Here is a 21,807-nt window from a genome sequence, read left to right as displayed (position 1 = left end):
ACTTGCAAATTTAGCAGCTTGGCAGGACTAACCACATTGCAGGGAGGAGGGGGTAAGTGGAGGGTTAATAGGGGCCTATCAGCAAGATTATACCCCAGGGGCTTGGTTAACAGGTTAATCCAGCCTTGGTTTCTACCACAGAAGTACAGCAAATACAAGCATGTGTGTCAAATGTGTATTTATTCACTCAGTTTATTCTAATTAGGAGCATGTGTTAACTATACATCAACAAGTGTCCATTAGTGGCTGTAACTAAACCCACTGTGTGGTTCACTGAGACAGCCAATCCTCTGGCTTGCTTTCTTCCGTTCGGGATTTGATGTTTTGAGTGTGTGCTGCTGCCATTGTAAGGAAAAACGCACAATTCAGCATTTTTTCCCTGAATAGACAGAGAGAAAGAAAAGGCACCATAAAGACAGGCTCTACAAACCGAGAGGAAGCTGTTGGTTTTCTGGATACACACAGTATGAGTCCCCCCCCCTCACACACACACACACACACACACACACACACACACACACACACACAGCCTGTCCTTCACTCACACTCTTTATAAAAGGTCATAATAGTACTGATAGTGTTGTTATTATCGCCTGTTGTTGTGACAGAGGCGGGTTTAGGATCAGGGCAGGCGCTGATTGGACGTGATGACCTCCCCCCTCCCTCCTCCTTTCTCCCCCCGTCCTCCTCCTCCGTGTCACGGTGCTTCCGTTTCGTGCGTACGCGCAGGCGCAGCGACCCCTCTCTTCTGATATTTTATTTACTCCCGAAACCCAAGATGGCTCCTGTGAATGTCTCGGTCCCATAGCAAATTGAGGATGCAAGTAGCTGCCGAAAAAACAACTTTTCCCCGACCGTCGCATCCCCTGGAGTTCAATTCGTATGGTGCGGAGGAGGCCCGGACACCCGTCTAGGCACTGAGCAGCCGTCGGAGCTCCGCGAAACCTTCTTCAATCCACCAATTTGGAGTAGTTTTCGCGAAGTAGCTCTTCTCCTCGCTGTCGCTGTCTGTCCGGAGCGGAGGGTTCAGACAGGCAAGGCGAGCTCATCCAAATGGCCGAACCGAGAAAAGTGCAATTTGTCACCCTCTCGGCCTTCGCAGCTGGAGCCGCCGCGGAGTCCAGGAAACGCCGGCTGGAGGATGAGGCCGAGTTCAACTTCGGCAGAGCCGGGGAGGTCGAGGCAGCGACCGGGGCAGGAGGAGCTGCCAGCAACGATCGTCTCGGTAAAACCGGCGACGGGGACAAGGCTGGAGCCGAGAAGAGGGCGACGGTGCGGCTCAACCTGTCTCTCTCCGAGCCCGACGACCGCTCCTCCGTCGAGTTTAATTACGGCGAACTCATCCACAACCTCCAGGTAGGATCCCTCACTTTATCCCACAGCACCAGGCCGACTGAGACTGGAGCTGGAGTTCATTTTATGGCTCTTGGAAGTGTTGTGTGTGTGTGGACTTGTCATTGCTAAGTAATGGAGAGGGGCTGGATGTTGGGGGGAAGTGCACCTTGTCCTTCTAGCGTGGTTGAAACTGACCATTAGTAACACAAAAGACATCAGCCTTCAGTCCCACTCTGCTGCTTTACAACTTCAGCTGCTCTCTCACAGATTGGAGCTGTTTTAAAAATTAAAAAAAAGTCCTCTTTTATTTATTTTATTATTTATTTATTTTTGTGCACATGTAGAGATGAAGCCTATCTTGTGCTGCTGCTGCTGCTACCTGTGTCCTGTTCACTCAGACTTGCCCAGCAACAGCCCAGTCACACAGCCATTACAGCACTTGGAAATGCCACATGCAGTTTGGCCCTCTGGCTGCGGGTGATAGATAGATGAGAGAGCATTGCTGATGGAAGTACCAGGATGTAGCATTGGGAGCAAGGCAAATGTCAGAGGCATCACAGAGGAGAGACACTGTTTTTTTTAGGGGGGGTAATTTATAGTTTTTAGCTGTAATGTTGTTTTTACTTGAGTGGGGAAATTTAAAAGAAAAAAAAAGTTTTAAAACCACAGGATAATTAAATATTTATTATTTTAATCCAAATGTGTTCACGCCCGCACTGTGTTTGCCATATGTTTGTGGGGTTATTTTAAGTTTGATGGCAATATTGTGATAATTTATTGATATTTTACTGGTTTTACTGTCCTTGTTTATAATCTTCAATATTAACTTTTAAATTTTTTTTTCCCCAGGCAAAGAATAAACCACCAAGTCAGACTTCAGCCCACAATCCCAACGACCCCTTCAACGATGACGAGAGAGAGCGGGTCCAGGTTGAGGCCATGGCTAAAAAGTTTGAAAATAAATATGTGAGTTATTATTTATTTATTTTTAATCTTAGAATTTTAAGTTAATCTGCTCATTTTAAACTTACTGACTGATACTGGATATGTGAGGCCAATACCAATATTGATATTTGACTGTCTCAGAAGTCTAATAATGACACATTATTAAACACATTAACAAACATGAGCGGGGCATTTATAATAGAAAAATCAACTTGTAAGTCCTCTATAGAAACAAACAGAGTTATGGTAAAACTGTTTCTAAATGACCTATATACACTGTGTATGTCTTTTATAGTGTAAATGTCTTTATAGTGTTCTACAATTTCTTGTTACACACTGACCAACATATACATCAGCACAACTATCTGCAATAATACCAGCTGATGTATAAAATTACTGTTTGTGTTAGTTAACTTGTTATAATCAAGTTAATTTGATATATATTGGCCAAAATCACAAATTTGGACACCCAAAGAGTTTTACAGCCTTTTATCCTAAGACCCTCAATTTGGATAAAAGCAACAACTCTGCAACCAAACCAGGGAAGAACAGCTAAACCTCAGAAGCAACAGTGATGGTTATTCTTTAGTGATATCTTGAGTCACTTATTGATTCTTTCTGTAGCACGATTGAGATGGGACTTTTGTGGCCAATATTGATATTTGAGAGAACCCTTCAGTTCTGCTCCTTCCCTCTCCCGACCGGAGTGATTATCAGACTGACCACAGCAGTGTAGCAGACACAGTGAGGGAGTCAGAGCTAACCAGCTGTGTGCTGCTGGACATTTTAGAGTCGCTTGAAGCACTTTCATGGCTGTGTGTGAAAGTTTCTGTGTGGTACCTGTGTTTTTGAGCTAGCGGCTGTGTTGTAGCCGAGTTAACAGCTCAGAGAGGCTGACTGTCTGTGTGTGTCTGTGCGGGGACTGTCGGTGTGTGGGATCAAGGTAAAGACTGCAGTCTGATGGTGTCTCTACAGGTGTCTAAAGTCAGAACCACTGCGCCAACGTAGAAAAATACTAAGTAAAGGGTTCGCAAAATCTTCCATAAACTCCTGTTAATGTCTCAATCAGTATGGAATTGAAAACGAGTGCAGCAGTTTCACAGACTCCCACTCACAGTGGAAGCTGGGGCAGGTGGGCTGCCCTCCTCTGATTGGACTTAATCTCAGCATCGATCCTGCAAGGTTCAGGGTGATTTTTAAAACCGGTTCGTGTTGAGACATTTTCAACCCACAAAATGCTGATTTTCATAACTAAAAATGACCATTTTAACACCAGCATTGATGTGTTTCAGCACAGTTTTGTCAAATAATTCAGTTTACAGCTCAAAAAAACACATTTTAGGGTGCAGTACCTCTTTAATATATCCGATAATAGTATAATGTCTGCAATTACATTTTTTTACATTAATGCAAACGTTAAAATTTTTCAATAAATAGTGTTTTGTTTTTTTAAAGAATTGTGATCCAGATATGCACTGACTGGGACATTTTTTTTGTCAGTGCTCTCTGGTGGACAGATTATGAAAGAACTAAATAAAGAAGAAGTTTAAAAAAAAAACCAAAAAAAAAACATATCTGTAGGAAGCCAGTTTATCAGCCAACATATCTGCTTGGTTGATTTATCCATCAGGTTCTAGTTGTCTAGGTTTGTGTTCTTAAGAGGACCACATGCCCCTAAAACAACAGCCACATAGAGACATCCATTTTAAGATTAAGTTTGGAAAACAAATAAGGAAATGTTAATTAAAATCAGTATTATTTGGGATATATTTACATTTGGGATTTATTTTATTTTTCAGGGTAACACAGGGAAGAAGAAGAAGAAGGACAGAATGCAAGATTTGATCGATATAGGTTTCGGCTACGATGAGACAGACCCCTTTATTGACAACTCAGAAGCTGTGAGTACCTTTCACTTCATTAATAACAAGGAGATTTTTCACTTCCAGGATTTCACTTTCATTTAGTCAGATTAGTCTCCCTTTAGTCTTTTATAATAACATTACACATAGTTTCTTTCTTATTATCTGCTGATTAATTTGCTGTCCTCGTCACATTCCTGAACTGTTGTTCCCTTGGTTGTTGTGTTGAGGTAGATATTATTCCTCTGTGGTTTATTTCCTGGCTTGAAGTTTCAATACAGTGCATTCAGTGGCAAAAAAAAAAGTGCTAAAGATAGACGACTGTCCCTTCTTACAACCAACCCGAGACTACGGTCTAAAATCATCCTTGTGACTCATGAATATGTATGCTGCGTCCACACAGGGATATGTTGTTGTTTTTGTTATGTCAGTCAGTGTTTGTTGCTCAGTATTCGTGGGATATCACACTCTGTCGTACTCTTTGTGTGGATTCTCTGCCATTATATTGTTATATTGTTATAATTGTTTTGTTGTTTTGATAGCTGTCCTCTCTGAACTCACAAATTGGCAGCGCCTGTTTGACCCCTTTTTTCTGTTTTGATATTCTCTATGATGGAAAAATGTCTCATCTGTGGCCCCGAGGGACGGTGATTCTTTTTAGTGATTTATTAATTTTGGCGCCCAACATCCATTTTCACTGACCAACAGAGGAGCACAGGCTGCTTTGTGAAATGTTAACAAATAACATTTTCAGTTACTCAATATGTTTGAAAATCCGCAGATGACATCCGCTTTTGTTATGTAAGAGGATTTATTGTTTTCCAGATTCCCGTCATCTTATACCACAAACTGTCTTCTTTTGTTATTTTTCTCAGTATGATGAGCTGGTCCCTGCATCTTTGACCACAAAGCTGGGGGGATTTTACATCAACACTGGCACGCTGCAGTTCAGAGCGGCCTCCGACTCCGAGGGAGAGGGGGACAAGGTGAGGCCACTTTAACACGAACATAATTCAACTTAAAGAAATCATTGTTATACAGTGTTTCTGTTTTTAAAAAAATTTTTTTGTCAAAGTTTGTTTGACAACTTGAAAAAAAAATTATGAAATTACATAAATGGCACAAAGTCTGAAATTATACTTCTTGATATAAAACTAGAGAATATGCAGGAATCATGTGACTATGCAACGTCATATGACCAACTAGCGAACACAATAAATACTTATATCATCACCATTAAAATTACGTACGCTAATAAATTAGGGTAACTTATTTAAATTATTTTGCACCACAGAATAAATAACACATTTTTCAATATTTTCTTACACCCCTACTTGTCAGAAGGTCCACCACTTTGGTCCAGACTGAAATATCTGAAAAGCTATTGGAAGGATTGTAGAGATATTTATGTTCCTCAGAGTATAAACCTGAAATAACTGATGATCCCCTGACTTTTCCTGCCTTAACACAAATATTAACATATTAAACTAAGATGATGAAAATAATGAACATTTTATCTGCTTAACATCAGAATGTTAGCTTTGTCATTGAAAGCACGTTAGGATGCTTTAGCACAGCCTCACACAGCATGCCTCTAACAGCCGTCCACACAACAACGATAAATATAACAATAACTATAACAGACATACTGGCAAACGCTCTTTGGCACTGATTGGTTTCATTTAGAGTAATATGTAATAATTAATTACATGGTTACTAAAATGTTGTTTGCCCCACATTTATTGCAACATTTGACACAACAGAATCTGAACAGTCCTGACACGGCGTGGAGCATGATTTAAATTTCATTTTCATTGATTTTGGTCAGATGTGATATAGACGTTATCTTTAACCACATCAAGAGATATCTCTGAAGGACATACTGGTTCATGCTCACGCTCTTTCACACACACTCAGAGCACTGCGTGTGTTCCTCAGACAGAATTGATCACTTGCCACTGTGCACTGTCGTCATCTGCTTACTTGAGTTAAAGAGTGTATGTTCTCTTGTTTCAGAAGCCGAATAACGACAAGGAGCAGGTGATTAAGAAGAGGAAAAAGAAGGAAGCGAACAATCTGGAGGAGAAGAACCCGAAGAAGAACAGAGTACCTAAACAAGGGTGAGAACCAGTGTAGTTTAACTGCCTGTACTTATTTTTGTTTTATGTCAGTCGTGAAGTTATACTTCTTCATGTAAGAGATTGCTGAGTTCATATTAATGAAGAAGCTGATTGAATGGTTCATGAGTAGCTGAGCAAGCTGAAACTGCCTTGTCTCTGGTCAGGAGGTCTTTCCACTCATGTTTGAAATAGATGTTAAAAATAATCTCCCACTTTATCAAATGATTCATTACCATTAAGCAAACCTATTGAAATGTCACTTTAAAATGTCAAAAACACACTGTTGTGTAAATGGACATGTTTTTCTGCTGTGGTTGAAAAGTTGACCTTTTGGACACCCATGGATATGTGATGACGCATTTGTCCACTCTTCTCTACTGTGCTAATAATCCACCACCTCCCCGTGTGACATGATATACTCCTGTGCTTTTGTGCGGATCCTCTCATACATCTATCATGAGGCAGGGATGCTGACTGTGACTTGCTCTTAGTCGCTGCGACAAGTCAGCCACCTCCTAGAAAACCCTCCATTATCTACGCTCAGATAGGCCGAATTCTCATGCCGCCATTCTGAAGACTACTTCCAAAAATAGCAGCAGCTATTGCCATTGTGCCATTATGAAACAGATGATGTTATATATGGGCATGTGTGTGTCAGATCCTTAAGAGCCGACTGCAGGTTAATCCCACTGAATCCCCACGGTTCCACGCTCTTCCCACGTTTGAGTCGCCTTTGTCGATGCCTCAGTTTGCCAGTGAAAATGTCTCATTGGTTGCATGGGTTTGATTTATTTTTCATGCTGCTTTGCTTTCTACCTCCACCTACTCTGTTTTTTGTCCCTCTTAAGTGTTACTGAAACTGTCTTTGTTCCTTTTATTATAGCTCGTTTATAGTTATTTCTGCCAGTATGAGAAACAATCAACCAATCAGAGCTTAGTTGGCAGGATTAAGAATGGGGATATCTTTCTCCTACATAGCTATCTCTGGTCTGCCCTTTTCCCTAACAGGAATAACTCTTCAATTGAGATTATTTATTTAATTTCATCTTTATTTTTATGCTGGTTTCAGACACCTGGATATGCTACCTAGAGATACACCTTTATCCTTTGTCAGAATCATATAAAAAGGAAGATTCTCATGTTTTATGTATCCTGAATAAGATCAAATGTGTGTATGTGTATGTAAGTGTACTCAGTGTCAGGCTGAGTGAGTGAAGTGAAACAAAATGCCAATGCATTAAGTGTTTTGCTAAGAACCAGGCATTGTGTGTTTCCCTCAAACAGAGTGACGGCAATCAGCCTCCACCGGCCGGAGAAGAAGAAGAGGAAGAAGCTGATGAAAGACTCGCTGTACCTGGCGGCCATGCTCCGCCGCTTCACCCGGGAGAAGGAGGAGATGAGGAAAAGAAACCCAAACATGGCTCACTCTGGCCTGGCAGGAGGTGTGGCTAATAAGCCCCACTCCACCAACTCAACGAACCACCTGTTAGCCTCTAACTCCACCCATCCGCAGGGCAACACAGCCAGCAACGACCTCTCACTGGCAGACCTCACCTCGGACCCCGCTGTGATGTCACTGCTGGGCTCGGCCAATGAGAAGGAGCTGCAGGATCTCTTAAGCGACCTGGACTTCAGCTTGTTAGACTCTGACCAGCAGCATGCAATGGTGGCGGCCAGGGAGAATGGCATTCTGGGAGTCGGTGTTCCGACTATTAAAGCAGCAGCCGCCGGAGGAGGTGGTGGCCAAGGGCGAGGCCTTGGGTCTTCCAGTGGACTGTTTTCTCCTCCCCCGCTGCCTGACGGACTGCCTGCTCCTCTTACTAAACGCATCGAGGACCTGTGGGCGGTGAGTCATCTCTAGCCTGTCTGTGGGTGGCCGCAGATACCTGCGAAACCTCTTCACCGAAGTTAAACACGCATGCCAATCAGCTCAGGAAGTGGCGCAGGATGTTTAATTTTTAATCCAACAAGAGTAGTCTCTTCTAAAGTATTGGAGAAATATGGCTCCAAGCTCAACCCTGAGGGACTTTATGTAACTAAAACAGCAGAGTTGGCATCACTGCCTTTGAAAAAGTTCTTATTTTCTTGTTGCTCTTGTATCTCAGAGCCACAGAGTCAGTCCGTAGCACAGAAATATTTTTCTAGATGTTGGTAAAAATGTAAAGCGAGGCAGAGATGCAATTGAAAAGAATGATGCAAGTGAAAGATACAGAGGTGAAGAAGAGAAGAGTGAGGAGGAGTGAGGCAGAGAAATAAATAAAAGAACTGTTGGATTTTCTTTGTTGCTTCCAAACATAACACCGAAGTAATATAAGTAAATAACTGTTTTCTTTTGTTGTGTCACTCAGACTGTTTGACTTGTAGTTTGTTCCAAGGGAAAAACTGCTTGCTGTTACCTTTTTAGTTCCAGTTTGTTTTTTATACAAATACAGAACAACATGCAACTCACTTATCAGATCTTTGTGGACCCTTGTGGCGAAATCAAATTCCAGTAACACTTTTCTGCCTCATATGTGTTTATTTTTCTTAGCTGGTCGACTCGTCACACTCGCACAGTGTAAATAGTTGATAATGTCTATTATTTGTCGAGAGTGTAACTGGAGCTTGTACGTCACTGATAATAATGGACACGAAGATGGAAACAAGACATTTTGTACCCTAAAATAACGGGAGGATAGTTACTGTGTGGTTACTACTGGAACGGGCAAATATGGAGCGGGACACAAGCACCGATGTTTTTTTTTAAAAAAAATTTCTGATTGATCATTAAAGAACTGTGCAATCACTTTCTGATGCACATTTGTGTTACTGCCATGGTCACTGCATGGCGTTGCTGAATACCACTTATACAGCTCAGTTGATCCTTGGATTTAACTTTTGAATTTGTGCTAAAATCAAAACATCCTGTGGGAAACAACCAGAAAAACAGACCAGATCAGTTGGTGAACGTCAATGTCAGGCCAGTAAAGGAGAAGTAAGGACGCGTGTTCCTGTCGGTACCAAGTCCTCGGCTGCACAGCTTCACAGATATGCTGTATGTATGTGTATTTGTACTGTATGGAGCAGTTCTGGTATGCTGACTCAACCTGTTTCTCCTGCAGGCCTCGCGGCAGTTTGATCAAGAGGGCAGGAAGAAATTTTTCACCTTGGACATGAATAACATTCTGTTGGAGTGAGTAGGACAGCTTTTACATCGCAGTCAGCCAAATACCAGCTCACTCTCTTCCTCCTTTTCAGTCTTTCTCGCTCATTTTTAGCAGATTTCTCTCACTACCTCTCCCGTTCTCTTTAGGTGTTTTCTCTCATTGTCTGTGTTAATTACATGCTTCTCATTTCCATTCCTCAACTTTATGCTCACCCTCCTCTCATTCTGTGCAACTACTGCTACTAAAGTACCCTTTATTCTATCCATTACTTCAATCTCACATCTCTTTTATTCTTTCTGTTTGTATCCCACCATCTTTTTCTCCCTTTCTGCTTCCACCACCATGACTGTCGCTCCTTGTTATTTTTTTTTTATTCTTTCTGTATCTCACACTCGTGACTTTTTCTCCTTCCTCTTCATCCTCTCAGTATTGAGCTGCAGGTTCAGGAGCAGCCCCCTGGGGTGCGTTCGGAAATCTACTCGCACATGGAGGCATTCGTGCCATGCAACAAAGAAGCCCTCCTCAAACGCCTGAAGAAGCTCAGTCTCAACATCCAGGTGAGTGGGGCTTATCAGTGGAGAAATCACCTCAAATTAAACGACCTCCTACCCCGCAGCCTTTTTGATTGCTCTGTGCTCATAATTCAAGAAGGACGAAAACCTCTGCACATCTAATCTAATCAGATAATTCACATACAATATGATGTAAATCCTGTCTGTTCTTAGATTAAAAACCCCCATTGACCATCTGAAATTGCAGTCACAACAGTAACTGAGCTTGAGGCTTTAGGACACTTCAAAGAATCTCTTGATATATTAAACAATTGTGTAGATAAATTAGTATTTTTGCATTTTTACTAGTATAGCTACACTTCTATCTTCTATCAACAGTACTTACAACATTTTCACACTGAACTGACTTTAATATTGTTTTTTCTTCTACTCGTCTAAGTACTTCCCGTTCTTATTTTTATTTAATATTTAATCTTAGCTATTTGGCAGTTTTTCATAACAATCGAACCAGGAAAGCAAGAAAAGTGAGTTTGTGAGCGAGTATTCAAACTGATTTGCATATTTCTGAGCATTGAAACTGTTTGTTTAGCTCCTGTTGTTTAACCCCAAAACTGATACTCTAGTTTCTCCACATTATTTCTGCCCTTTTGAACAGCTTTTAATCCCCAGCCATCTTCACTGCTTCAGTTGTTAATGTGTAGGCTGAAAACAGGCTTCTGAATGTCTTTTGTCATGGACCATTAAAGTACTCGACCACTCTCTCCCCCCATTCTTCTCTTGTTCCCCTCTCCCTCCTTTACCATCTCTTTCTCTCCTTTCTTTGTCTGTTTCTTCCTTCTTTCCCCTTTTCTTTTTTCTTCTCTCCCCCATTGCTCTGCATCCATCTTTTCTCACTCTCCTCATGCTGACTTCAATTTCCTGCCTCCCTCCAACTTTTGTATTTTCCCTGCCTTTCATTCCTGCTGTTCTCCTCCATCTGTCTTCCCCTGTCCTTAATACACCCACCTACTCTCTCTCTTTCTCTTGCTCTCTCAGGACGATCGACTACGGACGCCGCTGTTGAAGCTGAAGCTGGCAGTGTGCAGTGTGATGCCAGAGCAGATTGCCAGATACAACATGGACTGCATGGCCAAGGTTGCAAAGTAAGTAAATGCACTTTTTTCATTAAGAAACTAAGCAGGCGAAGTAAAACCGTTTGACATAATTCTCCGTCTTCTGCCCCCGCCTTTCATCAGGTCTGACTTTAATGGCTGAATGAAGTTAAAATATTTTTTACCAAACAACCAAAACTGACCCCCATCTAAAAAATTGCAGTTTGTTTGTTAATGTGTGTATGTGCATTTATATATTACTGACTGTGTTTGTGTCCTGCAGGCAGCAGTCAGAAGAGGGTGATAAGAATGGCTCAGAGGAGGAAGATGAGGAGAAGCCTGGGAAAAGGGTCATGGGTCCGCGGAAGAAGTTTGTCTGGGATGACAAGCTCAGGTAATGATCCAGGACTGTCCTGCAATAGGTGGCTGGATGGTCTTCTGCATGTTTGTGATGATACAGATTTGACTTCATATCCTGACATTCCTTTTATTCGTACCCTGTCCCCTTTAGGGTTCATCTTTCCTGTTGCTCTCTGTCTAATCTAGTAAACAGAGCTGACACAGAAAAATGGAGAAAAATAATGCCTCAAAAGTTTTTAAGATAAGTGGAATAAGAGGAAAATGGCAGCCAGGTCATGAATATTCCTCAGCTGTTGGTAACACTCAGGATTGACAGCTGTCACTTCATCATACATAAATATCAAACCAGACCTATTAAAGAGCGCTGCACTGATTCAACATTGTTCTCCTATAATATTGTCAGGCTCACAATGCACAGGTCAAAATAATAAGATCAAACTCAATGCAGCAGAACCAGATATTGTCCTTTTTTTTTTTTATTCCACGCAATCTTCTTCCTTGTCAAAACCTGGTGCTTACATTACCCACAATGCAACTCAACTGCAGTTTGATTAAAGATTCAGGTGTTGTATGCTAATAGCAGCTAGTGTAGCCTCATGCAGAGATGAGGAGTGACAACAGAGGTCTGGTAAACTCACTTCTTTATAACTTCACACCTCCAGTTGTCAACCCCAACTGACGCTGACTCACGTGACATCACTTGAGGTAGTTTATCAGATTTGCCACAGCTCCCTCTGGAGCCACAGTAGACTATACAACTTCTTCTCACGTGCGGTGATACTCCACAGCTCGACTGTGATGAAGGGTTCTGTTAAAAGGCCTGATGTTTATACCTGAATGAATGAGGAAACTTCAAAGAACTGGAGTCCTAATGAAATGAGAAAAACCTTGAGACTGACTCGCAGCTTCCTTTCAATCGTAATTTATTTTAATAGCATCTTCAACATTTTTAGGAAAGGTTTTCTTTATTGCCTCTGATTCACTCTGTCTCCTCAGTCTTTATGTGTCCAAAACCTGCAGCCTAATTTAGATTTTAATGTTGAATGATTTGTGCTGAATTGAATATTTGTGTTTGTGCAGGAACCTGCTGTGCATCTTGGTGCGAGTGAAGCTGAGCTGCTATGAGATGGAGAACCAGTGCTCTCTGTCTGTGGAGGACTACCTCAAGGCCTTCTTAGAGAATGAGGTCAAACCACTATGGCCCAAGGGCTGGATGCAGGCCAGGTCTGTGTGTCTTTTTGTGCTTACATAACAGTTGAACAAATTCCTTAATGATAAGAGAATTACTGAGGGTGAGAGCAATGGAGTGAACTGTACATTTACAGTATAGTTATAGAGTATTGTGTGTATGTATATATTGAAAGGTGTTTCAAACAGAGAAGAAAACAAAAAAAGGCTTCAACACAATGCTAAGATAATGTTTTATATGACTAACGTCAGTATGTTTACAGAGGTGACAGTGACGGGGTGTTTAAGAAGAAAACCTTGCTGTAATAAACCACTGACAAACATATTTGAAACACATTCTAGTTAATCTAAACACTCCCGACTTCTCTGTAGCGTGGACGTTTGGCTCACAGTTATCATGTTTGGTCATTTGTTTTGTAGAAACTGTGGTTCCCTGCTCTCATCTTGCAAAAATAAATTATTCCAGAGTTTGAAGTCTGGAGCTCAGGCACATTTTTTAAAACCAACCCCCAATATAATATCAGATTGGACATTAGTTCATTAAAAACATGTCCAACTTTAATTTCCATGCTGTTTTATTTTGTGTGAGTCAGTTAGGATCTCTGCATGTGTTTCCGTGTTAAGTATTCCCTATTTGATATTTAAAATTTGTAATGACGCGTTAGTCATAATTGAAAAATGTTTGCTTCTATGACATCAGTGACGGGTATAGCAGCAGCTACCGACATTAATCCATTAATATTTATTAACACGGTTTCTTATCGCCGTGTGTTTCCTCTGCTCAGGATTCTACTGAAGGAGAGTCTTTCCGTTCACAGTCACCTCACTGGAAACCTGTGAGTATTCACTTTATCTCACACCGCTCGTGTTTGCTCAGTAACACTAACTGCTCAGGGATTTCTCTGAGAATGGGCTTGAATACAAAATGTAAATAGAAATGGCTGAATAATTGCTGGCATTTTTCCACACAGAGTCAAGAGGAGAATGATGCCTGGACCCAAGGCCAAAGCCAAGGTGAGTGACTTCTCTGATCCCGTACTTTTATATCTAAAAATACCCAACTGAGATTTTTTTACACTTGATACGATGATAATTTCAAATGAACCCATTTACCAAATGACATTGAAACAACAATATAATAGACTGTACTCACTGCCTCATGATGTGTCTTGGCTGCTAGTACTGTATTTGCTCAGTTCTGAAAACAGAATTAGTATTTAGTATTGGTATTATTTATCTGTTGTAGGGTTGATGAAACTGAAATGAATCTACAGTATTAGATGTTTCAATATTTTATTATTTCCACGCTGGAGGTTTGTTTTAATCTTCGTGACTGGTGTAAAAGTTTCTTGGACAACATCAACAAATAAAAGCCAAGTTTAAAAAAAAAAAAAAACTCATTGTGGTGGGTGAAATTACCTTAAAAGCTCACATGGTGAATTTAGTATTATGTACATTTCTACAGCACCCGTTTTTAGCTGTTTCTTTTTTTTGCCATATTCACGATCAATGTTAAAATAACGTCAACAAAACCCAATAATTCCTCATGTTTTTTCCCCACCTTTAAACCTATAAATGAGTAAATATGGAGGAAATGAGAAGTTCTGAGGGTAAATCTGAGAATCTACGGTTTGTTTCGAGTTACTGACAGTGACCGTGTGTCTTCTGTCCTTTTAGGAGGGTCTATGGATCCACAAACCACCTCTCACCATGACCTCCACTCAATCTCTGCCCACTTCCACATCCGCTCTGACCTCCAACCGCCAGCTCGTCTCCTCCTCCTCTCCCTCGGAGCCCATCTGTCTGTCGGACTCTCTGGACGAGGACCTGACTGCTCCATCTCTGGACTCAATCTCCCACGCTCTGGCCCTCCTCAGCAATGCATCCAAGGGCCTGGGCCCCTCAGACAGCCCCTTGTCGCCCCCACCTCTACAAATCCCCACCTCCTCTCCTCCCCCCGTTGCCCCTCACTACCCCTCGGCCTCTCAGCTCTCTGCCTCAGTTGCATCCACGACGCAGCAACATTCCCTGTCAAAGCTGGAAACTGCTCAGTTAGTGGCTGCGTCTGCTGGGAACTTGTCGACAACAACAACGCTGCCAACCTCCTCTTCTACCTCCTCTTCCTCGTCTCCTGTTGTCGCCTCCATGGCTCGTGTGCAGGCAGCGGGCCTGTCGCTGGCGTCCAGGACTGCAAATGGTCCCTACGGCCTGATCAAAGGATCTGGCACCATGGGCCAAACCCAGACTCAGAGACTAGTTACCATGGCATCACCCAATCACAGGCCAAGCTCGGTGATAGGCGTGAGTGGCAAGATGCATCCACACCCTTCCCCATCGCCTCCGAAGCAGCGGCCTCCTCCCACGGCTTCCCCTCTGCTGCCCCCCCATCAGAAGGGCTTTGTTAGCTTGGTGGGGATGCTGGGAACTATGGGAGCCCCTGAAGGACTGATCAAGAGCAGTGCCAAAGTTGGTGGCATCAGCACCAACGGCAGCTCGGTGAGCAGCAGCATTACACCTTCTTCCTCCCCTTCCTCACAGTCCCGCTCCAACTCCACCGCCCACCCTGGCCTGCAGTCCTTCTGCCCTCCCTCCCCGGTGGCCTCTTCGCCGTCCCCCACCTCCCATACCTCACACTCCTCTCAAGTTAAATCCCACACACACCACCACCAGCCCAACTTCATCACCCCAATGCAGGCCACCCTCACCAAGTCCTCCCACAGCAGCAACTCCTCTCCCATCATCAAGCTCACTCCACGGCCTCCTGCGCCCACCCCGCCTCCCTCCTCCTCTCCCATCATCAAGCTCACTCCGCGGCCTCCTGCGCCTACCCCGCCTCCCTCCTCCTCCCCCTCCCCGTCGTCCTCACCCTCGCACCCGCTCTCCCATCAGATGATCTCCAGCCAACAGCAACAACATCAATATACCCCCAAAACCCCCAAAACCTTTCGGCCCCCCTTCAGCGTATCGGGCGGCGGGCAGGTAAAGCAGACCCAGGGAAGCTACAGCTTCGCGGGAGGCCAGAAAGCTCAGTCCACCCTGAGCAACAGTAGCATCAACAACTCCATCAACAACAAGGGAGTGGCATCAGTTGTCTGCAGTCACCCAGACAAAACTCCTTCGTCTTCTGCGCCTTCAATCTCAGCCAATCACGGGCAGAGGCAGAGGATGGTGGGCGGGGCTAACCAGAGCTCAAAGGCAGGAAACGGTTGGGCGGCCTCAGGAACTTTGGCCACGTCCTCCACAACGCCACACCTCTCACAGGTTAGCTTCTTAGGAACAAGAACACTGACAAAAAAATGATATTTTATATTGAGCTTGGACAATGGGGGGAAAAACAAACTTTGATCTCCATTTTCATTCCATCCTGTTTCTGCAGGTATCCACAGCAGGCACTTCCCTCCTGGGAAACCCCTCCGCTCTGCCCCTGGGCTTTGGGATGTTGGGAGGCCTGGTACCCGTCTCGCTGCCCTTCCAGTTCCCCCCGTTGCTCAATTTCAGCCCTCCCGGAGCCCCAGGGGCCGCTGGCATGGGCTCTGCCCCCAGCTCCAACTCAGGATATCCCCTAGCACAGAGCGACCTAATGGGTGAGTGGGCACACCACACAAACTTTCACAGCTCACAACAATTCAGGGGGTAGCGCTCGTGTGCGGCTCTTTCACAAAACACACAAAACAACATAAAGAGAAACAGAAAAGGAACAGTGGATTTACTGGCTGCTACTAACGCAATAGTCCATCACTTACTGAGTTACTGAGCGAACGATGAGGTAACACCATTGGTCCGGTCGATTGTTAATTGCCATTTCTCTTTCAAAAAGAATCGGTATATATATGACATAATACCAGCCTGGCTGTTTGTATTAGAAACAAACTCCTCTGCACTTTCTAATCACACATACAGCTTGTATTTATAATAACACCATGAATTATGTATTCATTGATAAGCGGGGCATCACTTCTTTTGTGTTTACATATATACTTTGTTTGGGCTTGTGAATATTTAAATAGTTTATTTGATGTTCTCTCTCCATTTTGTAATGTAATTTGTAAGACAGTCCGATGCGAAGCAGGATGGATCTAAAAATGAAGGAGAATGAACTGGAATTAACAGATAAATGATAAATTGGATCAATTTACATATTCATAGTCTTTATATTTTAATTCCTCTTGTGTGTGTTTGTGTGTGCGCTGATACTGAAGTATACCAGCAGCACTGTGTCTGCTGTGCTCCACATCTCTCGCTGTGACCCTCTCATCCTGTCTCCATTTTTTTTTTTTTTATAAACCACAGTCTCCCTCCTTTGTACTCTGTCTGTTTCTCTGTCTATCTTTTGTGTCCGTCTCTGTCATCTCAACCTTTTGTACTTATGTGCCTTGCTGCCACTTCACTTTGATCCCATCCTCTCTTTTGTTGCTGATATCCCATTTTAACCCCCCCCCCCCTCTGCGTCATCTTTTTCATATTCCTCCTGTTTATTGTTGTTGTTGTTGTTGCCTTCTTCCATCTCATCTTCCCTCCATCTCTCCTCAGATCTGTATAAGAGTCTCCAGTCAGGGTCGCAGGCTGCCCTACCTCCTCACTTGCAGCTTGCTTTCTCAGGTAATCTGCATTCCTCCTCCACTTCGACCCCCCCCCCTCCATCTGTCTGTGTCAAGTCGACCTGTCGTCCTCTGTTCAGCTGCTTTGTTGTTTGCTCTGTAACTTTCTGCTTGCTTCAGTAAATTTGGTGTTTGGCATGCTTCTGGTTTGTCCTCTGTAGTTGTAGCACAGTAGTTGCATGTTGTGAAGCTACTGAAGTTAGTCCGATATATATATATATATATATATATATATATATATATATATATATATATATATATTCTTTTCAGTAGTTTGCAGAATACAGAGTTAGGATTCACTCGTACAGATGGTTCTTTGATATGAGAGCAGAAGTCTAATTAACATGTGAAACTGCAGTGTGTGAGATTTGGCTCTCTGAATTCTGAAAAATGAAAAACATTTTCTTGCTGATGCCATAGAATTTGTGTAGATTTATCTGATCTTGTTTTTATAGCTGTAATCGGAGAGCTAAAGCTCACAGTCCAGTTTCACCTAGATTGTTCGTGCCTCAAAGAACCATCTGAACATCTGAACCAGGAGTTACTCAAACAGAGCTCATATCCTGTTTGACAGTGTTGCCTGCAGCCTGTTGCACCAGCTCACTGTATGAAACTCTACACTGAATACTTAAAGCTCACTTATGCTATATTATATATACTGTAATATAAGTTAGTTTGAGACGTTAGCCATGTCTTTGTTCAGTTACACCTCTATACGGATGAAATAATCTCAAATAACAGAACCTGTCTGCAACAGACCTAAATATTTTCATCTTCTATGTATGTAAAAAGATCCAAGTCGGGTCTTAAACCTGTGAACAAATATTGATCCAGCCGTTATTTGCCGGAGCAGCTATTAGATTGTCTCACAGACACGTCAGCTAGCTTGAGTTGTAGTAATATTTGCTGCCAGTTCAGTGACTTTTTGTTTCTGCTGTAAATTGTGCTGCTTTTAGTTTATAAAGTAGGTCATTTAATTGTATCAAATAGTGTATAGTTGACATGCTAACAGCTATTTAACAAGACTGTGCACTTGAAAATCTGCCCAAGAGCACCCGATGCATCTTCTGATCTACGATCATTATTTAGTATTTAGAGCAACCGGCCGTCTTCCTCTTCCTGGTGCAGCAGGCTGTTGGATGACTTTACTCTCACCCAGATGTGAAAAGTTGTTAAAATGTCTCTCCTCTCCACTCAGATGCGAACCAAAGCCAGGGTGGAGACATGAAGAGGAAATCCCACTGACCAATACCTGCAAGGTGACGTCACAACCTCCTGGACACATCCACCAATAGGAATCTTCACTTTGATTGACTGACACAGTGATGTGGTATGAGGGGGCGGGGCTCCACTGCCTCTTTTCAAAATGGACCTATAGGAGAATCAGTTTATCCTCGCTACAAGTGGCAATGATGAATTAATTTAACTGTATTTTCTAACGAACCGGGTATGAGAACAAGACGGAGTGAATGACGAGAAAACTTATTTTTTGTTCCGCTTATTTTTATTTTTGTCAACATGTTTACATATGACCGACCTTGATCACTGTGGAATGAGTGTGAGCGAGGTGGTGGTACAGACGAGAGTAGTTGTACGCTACGTAATATAATTTGTATTTAAGCTTATGTGGAATAACAGGACTCTTGTTCTTGCAGTACAAAAAGAAAAAAAAAGAAAAACAGACTGAGTAATTTTTATTTTTCTGTCTTTTGTCTCAAATGTGGGAATCGTCGTGTCCGTAGAAATTTAATTGTTGGTCACCTCTGCTCCCACAAATGACTGTTAAGTAGTAGCTTAAATTAATATTGATAAATTATTTGTAATTTACACAGGGACAAAAACATGTTAGTGAGTGTGAGTGTGAGTGAGAGAGTGAGAGACAGAGAGAGAGAGAGAGAGAGTGAGATGTATGTACATAAAAAAACACAATATACTGTTAATTTCTTTCCAGATTATTCTGTGTGAATGGATAAGGACGTGTATCCCCTTTTCACAATAATGACCGAGTGTAAGTTTGATGCCCCTCTCTTGCTCAGTGTGTTTTTGGTGCTGTTTAATCACACTGGACCTTTTCTGGAAAAAAGACTTGAATTGAAAAAGTTTTGGGCTCCTCTTCTGGAGAGATGAGCCGCCTGTGAGAGAGGGGAGAAACGTCAAGATTGTAGCCTACTTGAATTCTGTTTTCTCTCTTTTTTTTGTGAGTTAAGATTTTTTATTTACTTTCTCTGCTTATTGACTCAAACCAACTTAATATAACACAACGCCTTAGTTTATATCGAAAAGTATGAAAAAGATCTATGCAGGACTGTAAAACGCTCAATGCAAAAGTGCAAGTCGTCGCTTGGCTTTCAACCTCTACTCAACTTGTCAGTACATTTCTGGAGTTGTGAATGTTTGTAGATGTTATTATGTCACCTGAGACTCCTTCTTTTCCCGCTGTGTGTTCAGACAGAACGTAAAACAAATTTTTAGAAGCAGGGCATTTGTATACAAAGAATGAAAAGACGAGATCACCGGACCGAGTTCGAATGGCGGCGAGTTGAAAATGTTGAACTTGAAGGAAAGAGTTGTGCTTACTCTGCATTCAGGCCAAATGAAACCGTTACAGCAGCAGAGTGAAGAAAAACATTTACGTCAGATATATCAGGAATTTCATACCTCAAATCAGATCCAATATTAACACTAACACAGTCCATTCAGCTCATTTAAAAGGAGTTACACACTGTAATTAGTTTCACTTGGTAATGAACCGCTACAAACACACAACACAACAAAAACAAGCTCACTGAGGTTGTTTATCTGTTGTGACTCCAGGTAGCTCTGGTCAGGTAATCCGTTTGTTTCAGGAAGTTACTCAGTTCGTTCCTTTGAACGAACGGTTGGCGAACGACACAACGCTAGCTCCAAGGTTAGTGGGGAACACCATCTTGGAATAATGCGTAAACACTCCCAAGTTCAAGTCGGAATAACGGGTGTTTTTTTTCTGTTCTTCCCATTTTATGAATCTACGTCATAAACGTACAGAGGGGAGAAGAATAAGGAGACTAGAAGTAAAGAAGAGTTTCTGGTGAGTTCAGAAGCTGAGCTGAACACACACACACACACAGACGGGTCGGCGTGTTTGTGTTCAACAACCGTGTCTTGGTGCGTCCATTGCTAGCTAGCTTACAGCTAACGTCTGTGTAGTCGGTACATTGACTGTTCGGGGCAAAAAAATTCCCTTCGCTGTCTGTCTGAACACACTTTTAGAGAAACCTTCCCTCTGCTGAATACCTCCGTTAACAAAACCGTTCTTCCTGAGTCTCTGGCTGTCCTCCCCCCAACTTGTTCCCCGACCTCCTCCATGTGTGTCTGACCGACCAGCTGCACCGAGATTGGCGCCAAAGATTGTTCTGTAGCTCATTTATATTAGATGGGGTGTTGCTGGTCTGTGTCTGTCTGTGGGAGTGTGTGTGTGTGTGATTATGCTGACATTTTCCCTTAAAATGTAAACCCAGAGTGTCAACGTGTGGTTGTTCAGGATGTCATTGTGAAGTCATGTGACTGGAGCAGTGGGTGACATCTTATAAATTGTGCTTTCTTTGGGGGTGGGGGAGGATAAAAATGACATTTCGTGGTTAGCTGGTTACTTAATTTGGTCTTTTGTAGATTATTTTTGTGTGTCAATTATGAAAATTAAACAAAACAGGTGGTTTTCACGATGACTCCTATAGACCTCTTTCTTCCTCCTGGACATTGTTGTTGTGATTGAGCAACATGTGCATCCTCCACTGACACCAGCATGCATTGGATTCCTGATTTTCATTCATTGGCTGGACCGATTCAACACCTGTGGGTCAGAGGATGTGAGAGGAAAGTGTTGAAGGAGGCTGTGTCCCCCCCCCACGGTCAGTTTGGTCCCAGCTACTCTAAACAAAAGACTCATAAACGTTGAACACTGAAGTGGAGATGTAGTTTCTCGCTGGGTATCGTCACTGACCAGGTAAGGCCGCACTCTCACCCACTAAAGGCTGGGCATTGTAGTTTTGAACTAACATTACTCAGTCTGGAGTTAATTCAATTCAATTCAATTTTATTTGTATAGCGCCAATTCATAACAGAAGTTATCTCAGGACACTTTTCAAATAGAGCAGGTCTAGACCTAGGGCATTTGTTAGAGACTATTTTCAGCAGTGGATGAATACGTGTTTGGTGCTCTAGTGAGTATTTACTGCAGCTAAGATCGACTATGTTTATTATAATGGAGGATTGGTTCATCCAGTGCAAGAGTTGCTCATCCGTGTGTTTTTCATAATTTTTGGACAAACAATTTTGCTTTAAATTTGAGCAGTTTTGAGATTCAGTCAAGACCCAAATAAAGAGTCATGACTCATGAGTCCTTTTGATTTAGAAATGTTTTAGTCTGACAAGGACAGGAAATTATGAATGAAACTAAAGATTATTTTCATTATCTGTTAAGCTGCCAGTTTGATTAATCAATCGTTTCATCTATAAAATGTCCTTCACAAAGTTGTTAAAATCGTACAGTAAACAGCTTAAAATTGCCTAAATGTTGCATTATGTGATACATTTATAAACAATTTCTAATATCAGATCATAAGTGACTAAATAAATAAAAATTTAAAAAAAGAAGCAGAACAGCATCGCAGC

At 42.3% G+C, this 21,807-nt stretch overlaps 1 protein-coding gene and 1 long non-coding RNA gene across 4 annotated transcripts; one reads left to right on the top strand and one right to left on the bottom strand.

The window, feature by feature from the left end:
* Positions 1-163: 163 nt before the first annotated feature.
* Positions 164-739, bottom strand: LOC127354069 (uncharacterized). Its single transcript, XR_007881456.1, has 2 exons — positions 546-739; positions 164-379 (listed from the first exon to the last, which is right to left on the bottom strand). It is a non-coding gene; the product is annotated as an uncharacterized LOC127354069 (long non-coding RNA).
* Positions 740-766: 27 nt separating this feature from the next.
* LOC127354066 (ubinuclein-2) lies at positions 767-20,855 on the top strand. Of its 3 annotated transcripts, XM_051383682.1 has the most exons (17): positions 767-1,356; positions 2,185-2,301; positions 4,080-4,181; positions 5,018-5,128; positions 6,159-6,262; positions 7,547-8,108; positions 9,364-9,434; positions 9,836-9,965; positions 10,956-11,062; positions 11,295-11,405; positions 12,452-12,595; positions 13,345-13,395; positions 13,531-13,573; positions 14,237-15,820; positions 15,936-16,143; positions 17,090-17,158; positions 18,356-20,855. In XM_051383682.1, the coding sequence occupies exons 1-17, from the start codon at positions 1,054-1,056 to the stop codon at positions 18,400-18,402; spliced, it is 3,864 nt and encodes a 1,287-aa protein (XP_051239642.1). In that variant the 5' UTR covers positions 767-1,053; the 3' UTR covers positions 18,403-20,855. The 3 variants fall into 3 exon arrangements, with proteins under 3 accessions (XP_051239642.1, XP_051239644.1, XP_051239643.1); XM_051383684.1 differs by lacking the exon at positions 4,080-4,181; XM_051383683.1 differs by lacking the exon at positions 17,090-17,158.
* The last annotated feature ends 952 nt before the right edge of the window (positions 20,856-21,807 follow it).

Source organism: Dicentrarchus labrax, unplaced genomic scaffold (assembly GCF_905237075.1).
Source record: "Dicentrarchus labrax unplaced genomic scaffold, dlabrax2021, whole genome shotgun sequence".
Classification (NCBI taxonomy): domain Eukaryota; kingdom Metazoa; phylum Chordata; class Actinopteri; family Moronidae; genus Dicentrarchus; species Dicentrarchus labrax.
The sequence above is the reverse complement of the archived record's forward strand: the minus strand, read 5'-3'. Positions and strand labels throughout refer to the sequence as shown.

Bases quoted from the DNA above. Each gene is read 5' to 3' on its own strand.
- LOC127354066 (XM_051383682.1), top strand. From the start codon at position 1,054: ATGGCCGAACCGAGAAAAGTGCAATTTGTCACCCTCTCGGCCTTCGCA. The intron at 8,109-9,363 runs GTGAGTCATCTC...TTTCTCCTGCAG, and splicing joins GCATCGAGGACCTGTGGGCG to GCCTCGCGGCAGTTTGATCA. The intron at 9,435-9,835 runs GTGAGTAGGACA...TCATCCTCTCAG, and splicing joins ATGAATAACATTCTGTTGGA to TATTGAGCTGCAGGTTCAGG.